This window comes from Chanodichthys erythropterus, chromosome 11, assembly GCF_024489055.1.
Source record: "Chanodichthys erythropterus isolate Z2021 chromosome 11, ASM2448905v1, whole genome shotgun sequence".
NCBI classification, from domain to species: Eukaryota; Metazoa; Chordata; class Actinopteri; order Cypriniformes; family Xenocyprididae; genus Chanodichthys; species Chanodichthys erythropterus.
The window spans coordinates 11,725,271-11,730,878 of record NC_090231.1 but is presented as its reverse complement, the minus strand read 5'-3'; the positions used below and the strand labels follow the sequence as shown (position 1 = coordinate 11,730,878).

At 42.1% G+C, this 5,608-nt stretch overlaps 1 protein-coding gene across 1 annotated transcript; it reads right to left on the bottom strand.

Annotated features, from left to right (window-relative positions):
* Window positions 1-302: 302 nt before the first annotated feature.
* On the bottom strand, window positions 303-5,329 carry vgf (VGF nerve growth factor inducible). Its single transcript, XM_067400921.1, has 2 exons — window positions 5,183-5,329; window positions 303-3,019 (listed from the first exon to the last, which is right to left on the bottom strand). Exon 2 carries the CDS (start codon window positions 2,996-2,998, stop codon window positions 1,049-1,051), a length of 1,950 nt encoding a protein of 649 aa, XP_067257022.1. The 5' UTR covers window positions 2,999-3,019; window positions 5,183-5,329; the 3' UTR covers window positions 303-1,048.
* Window positions 5,330-5,608: the final 279 nt, after the last annotated feature.

Below are 5,608 nucleotides of genomic sequence, written 5' to 3'. Positions count from 1 at the left end.
ATCACTGCTTCCCAGCTCCACTGAATAAAGTTTGAGCTTGAGAACAAACCTTTCAGCCAGTCTCTGACCAAAAATGCTGCTCATCTGAAAAGGGGAAGAGAGTGTCTTAAGGCAATTAAAAGTTGTATTCAAAACAGCTTGTATGAAATAATAAATTTGTTTCTTAGAAATCGTTGGAATGTATGAATGTCTTTTGCACCAACTTTTTATCTTTTTTACGTAAAAAAACAATGGTATAAACACACTGAAGGAAAAAATTCGAAATGCAGACAGCGATAAGAAACTAATTCTATGTACAAGACTTAGTGTGTCCTCTTTGCTTCAAAAGGAAACACACAAATGGTAAATGCTCAAGCAGAATACTTTGAGGTACAAGAAAGACTACATTTGGTGTATTGAATTAACAAAATGTATTTTTCCACCATTATGGCACTGTGATGTTTTATCATTTCTGTCTGAATGAATATGTTTGCGCGTTCTTTAAAGGTGCAATTAGAATATTTTTTGCTATCCCTCTACATTAAGATCAATGATATTGACCACTGGGATTTAAAATGTCCAAAATACAAAAAACTAAACAAGAAAAAGATATGCAAGTAAGACTTAGATAATGGAGTTGCTTCCATAATAATGGCAAGCCTTTCAAGATTCCATCTTGAATGTCTTTGTAAAGGATGAAAACATGGTGTTTCATGATATCAGGTATCTTTATAAAGGCCTTCTTAGGGTATGCAAAACTTGAATGTTGAGTATTTGAGATGTGCCGGGCTCAAGCGCCCTTTCCTCTCACCGCTCAAGTAGCTTTGCTGGTCAGTCTCTCCAGGGGGGAGGAGGGTGGAGGATGTGGTTAGATGGACATGAAGATCCTAAATGTGTTCTTTCTTAAGGGTAAACTTTGTATCTGAAGCAAATAAGTAAGTACGAAGGGATTGATTTCAGTAAAAGAAACCAGAACATGATAGGTTGGCAAAGAACAGTCTTTAAGTTGTTCCCTTTCACTTTCTTCTCCTCCACGTCCTCATCACTCTTTTTTGTCTCCCGTGTCTGCTCACTGAAACATCCGGGGATGTTTCATAAAGACTCTCTCAATGAAGTTCTCCAGCTCCTCTTCGCTGTCCTGTGGCGGCTGCCTCAGCGGACTGTAGTAATCATCCTCCCTGGTGACTACAGGAGCTCGGGCTGGGTAATAAAAGGACGGCCAACGACGTGGAGGTGACCGTGGTTTAGGCATGGGTACGGCTTTGAAAGTCCGAGGGTGAGGGAAGTAGAGGTTCCGCTGGAAGGCTGGTTGGGCTCTTTGGCGAGATTGCGCCCAGGGACGGGACTTCCGTCTGGGGGAGTAATCAAAGTCATAGTCCAGTGAGTTTCCCAGGACATTATTGAGGGCGAAAGAGGGCTTGGAATAGTAGCGGGATTTTGGTTTTGCAGGCGGGATGTAGATGGGGTAATACCCTCTGTAGGGTTTTTGATAGAACTTGAAGGAAGGGTAGGTACGAAAGGGCCACTGCTGCCTCGTCCAAATATCTTGCTTGCTGGGCTTGATTGAGGTCCTGTCTTTGAACCAGGCTTTTAATGAGTTTGTGTTCGGTTGAGGAGGCTTAGAGGGAGGAGGTTTACGTAACAGTGTGGAAGGTGCAATGGGGGCTGGAGGCGGCACGAGAGGACGTTGCCATGGGAGATTTTCAGGAGCATCTTTTTTCTTCTTTTTCTCCACATCGTTAATAATGTCCACCACATCATCAGCAGGAAGATGCAGCTTGCTTGAGATCTCAATCAACTTATCAATGGTCTGTGGGTCAATGTCATCATCGTCATCACTAGTGTCCTCCTCATCAGAGCGCTTATCTTCTGCACCATTGTTGTCTTGGTACTTTTTCTTGTCCTGTTTCACAATGTATTTCAGGAGCATGTCAGATGCAATGTCTGCTAGCTTTTCCTCCTCCGCCTTGGCTCTTTGTGCTTCTGCTGCCTGTCTGCGTACCTCCTCTTGCTCTGCTTTGGCCCGAGTTTCCTCTTCTTCAGGGGTTAGCTGTTCTTCGTCCTCCTGATCTTCCTCATCCTCTTCTTCTGGGTCAGCAAGGTTATTGTTAAAGTCATCCATGAAGTTGCCTCCTCTTTGTAAAGGCTGCATTTTGTTCTTCTCTTGTTCGAGTTGCCACTTTAGCTTCTTCTTGGTCAGGGCTAGGTCATTGCCTTTAGCTTTAGGCTTGATCTCGTTGTTCATGAGCCCATTACGGTCCAGGTAATCAAAATACTCCCCACGGCTCTCCCTCTGGCCTTTGAAGGTGTCACGCTCTCTCTTAGTGGCTGTGCTGTAGCTCTGCAATTCCTCTAACACAGTCTCCAGATTCTTCACTTCCTCTGGACTCAGCTGCTCTTCCTCCTCCCCCAGTTCCCCTCTCTCAGGCTCCTGCCTCTCCTCCTCCTTGATCACCTCCTCTTTTGTGGCCCCCTCCTGTGGAGCCACCTGCTCTTTTAATGGTACCGTCTGACTAGTGGTGCGGCTTGTCACTTTCTCCGTCAGCCGTTCTTCCTCCTCAGCCCTTTTTTTCTCTTCTTCCTCCTCTCTTTCTTTCTCATCTTTTCCTTGCGCTGCAGCAGCTGCCATGACCAGCTCCAGCTCTTTGTGACCATCTCTGTCTCTGTCGGCACCCTGAAGATCCCTCTGCCTTTCCACTTCCATTCCCTCTTCTCGTTCACTCAACTTTTCCTTCTGAGGTTGGTTGAGGGCCTCGAGAAGGACCGCTGCTAGGGTTCTAGGGTCCACGTCTTTGAAAAGCTCATCTTCTTCATTTTCTTCATGTAGCGAGCCTTTTTCCTCTGGTGACTGAGTATATTGACTCTGTTGCTGAGCAGAGGAGGAGGATGCTGCATAGTTTTCACTTACTGTGTTGCTGGCTGCTGTCACTGGACTGAAGGTTGCAGGCTTGACTGTGAGACTAAATAACATGAACAGGAAAATGACGGGGACATTTAAAGTTTGTTGGCACCAGCTCATGACCGTACATATGTGTTGAACCTGAAAGACAGAAAAATTCATAAATGGTCAAACGATCAAATCTGTTTCAAGAGAGCCCTTCAAAATTGATCTCAAGGTAACAACCTTATATAAACCATATATAAATATATATATATATAACACATGTGTTAGAATAAATGAAGTTATCTGCATCACACAACAATGCACAGCATTCTCAGGTAAGATGGTGGACACGCATTCACTTCTTTGCACACTGCCTGAATGCAACACTCACTATATATTAGATTTTTTTCTTTTTTATAAATGTATGTATGACTTGCAATTGATACCTGAGAGCATTTCATGAATTGCTCATTCATGTAATGGCAGAACTAATGTCGGTATACACTTTAGTAAAAAAAAAAAAAAGTCCTTGTCAAATCCAGTGAGGATTTTTCTGTTCTGAAGTGATCTGTCCAACAAAGCATATTTATATTTTGCACAAAAATTGATTACTCATTGGAGGGGGGGATCTTTTGTTAAGCCATAATTGATGTGTTATTGCCTGCTGCTTAGCTGATTTTGCAAAGGCGTTCTAATTGGCTCTGCGGCTTAAGCTGGTGCGGTTCGTGAGGACTCTGAAGCGCTTTGAGCATGTGATTGCTCGCACACGCGGCGCGGTGCTAATAAGGTATAGGAGGAAAAGCGCCTTAGCAGGGAGTCCTTCCGATGCGTGGGAGGTTAATGAGTAAGCAATACAAAGATGATCAGAGGATCTCAGTATGACCACGAAAAGCAAGTTTGAGCTCCAAAAAAACAAACAAATACGAGTATTTCTCTCGCATATGAATAAAACGCTCCATCAAATTTGGATTTTAAAGCTTTGGGAGCGCAACAACAGTGAATAGAACGGCATTCTTAGCTCACTTTAATTTTGTAATGAAACCTGACACTGAGATTAAGCGATCCCGACGCGTAATGCTTGATCATCACGACAAGATGATACATCACGGTTAGGTAGTTAGAACTCCAGTCATAGCCTAGTTGCACAAGAAAACACTGCAGCGATCGCAAATATGTGCCCACTGGCTTACGATGCATGGGTTTACACATCTAAAGTTTGACAGCTGTGTGGCATGCACAATTTTATCTTTTTTTTTTTTTTTTTTTTTTTTTTATTAAAAACAACAGTCTGTAGCTCCTTTCAAATTTGAAAAGATCAACTTTTTTTGGTCTTATATAGTCGTGTCTCCACGATATAACAACAGCTCTAACAGTAACACCCTCGTCCACTGCCTCCAACGACAGAGCACTCTGGGGAGCTCTCATCAACAAAGAACGCAAGTAATCCGGCTCTAAGACGCCTTGTCCAAGTAGGCCTATAATCTTCTGCTTTGAGACTATTAGATTTTAGATTTGAACGTCTATCACAAATTAAACCCAATCAACAACATTTAAAAGACATGAAAACAGATAATGAATGCTCTGCTGTTAAATTTGATGTCAACATTTCTTTGCTCCATATGAGCTAGTACTTATAAATATGTAAAATACGTCAAATTGGACTCCAACAGGCAAAAGTCAAAGCAAGCAGAAGCAAAACAACATGTTTTTATGTCAGTGTCTCTCGTGCGCTTTTGTGATTGGACTCGACATTGTTATTTTGGGTATCTAATGCTATGGTGATGAGAAAGATGATGAAAGCATGAGCAAGGGCGTGGTAATATTCATAATGCGAGCTGTGCCATTGATCATACCCGTCACCTTCATCAATAATTATGAAAGTCATCATTGAAATATTCAGTATCACTAAAGTGGTTTTAATAAGTTTTATTACTTCCTTCATAAATAATTGTTATAGCTACTTTTAATTTCTACATTACTGCATTTTTTTTTCATCAGGTCCCTTTTTCCTCAGGTCCTTTTTAATATAAAGACAAACAAATAAATTGGTATAAAAGAACACAAATATATTTGTAATGTGTGTACATTTCACATTACAAATATATTTGTGTTCTTTTATACCAGCAATTAATGGTTTGTTTGTTTTGTTTTGTTTTTTTGTACATGCAAACTAATATAGCAAAACCTTTACGCCTCAGTCTGCGTTTTGAATTTGTTTTTTTGTTTTTTTTTTCTGTCCACATTATAATATATCCTTATTTTCCCACGCCTTCTGCCATTACTGTTCCCTGTTACTATAAAAAGAAAGCCGGGACTTACCGGGAATCCTGTCAGGGGCAGCGCAGTCCGACGCACTTAGTCTCGTGATTTACGTGTATGAATCCGCTTCAACAATACACGCTTTGTTTGAATGTTGCTGTTTTGTTTGTGTAGTGATATCGTTTGTGTAAGCCGTATGGCTGGCTATTCTTGCACGGAGCTATGGGGATATTTTCAGTACCACGGTCAGCTCTCCGTGTTTTTATTTCGGCCCCACTGCGCCCACGTGACCGCACGTCACTCTAGCTCATTGACGTCACTCTCTCCATTGATAAGAATTTTCGTGCTGATCGAACCCCGAGTCTTCGCTACGCTGCAGTGCCCAGATGAATGGAAGGAAACGGGATGAATGAAATAGTACTTTTTTCCGCCGAATAGAGAGGGCTAGACAACACGGGGAGCGCGAGACCGGTCCCTTCCAGATGC

What these genes read in the sequence shown, in the direction of transcription:
- vgf (XM_067400921.1), bottom strand. Translation starts at nt 2,998, where the DNA reads ATGAGCTGGTGCCAACAAACTTTAAATGTCCCCGTCATTTTCCTGTTC.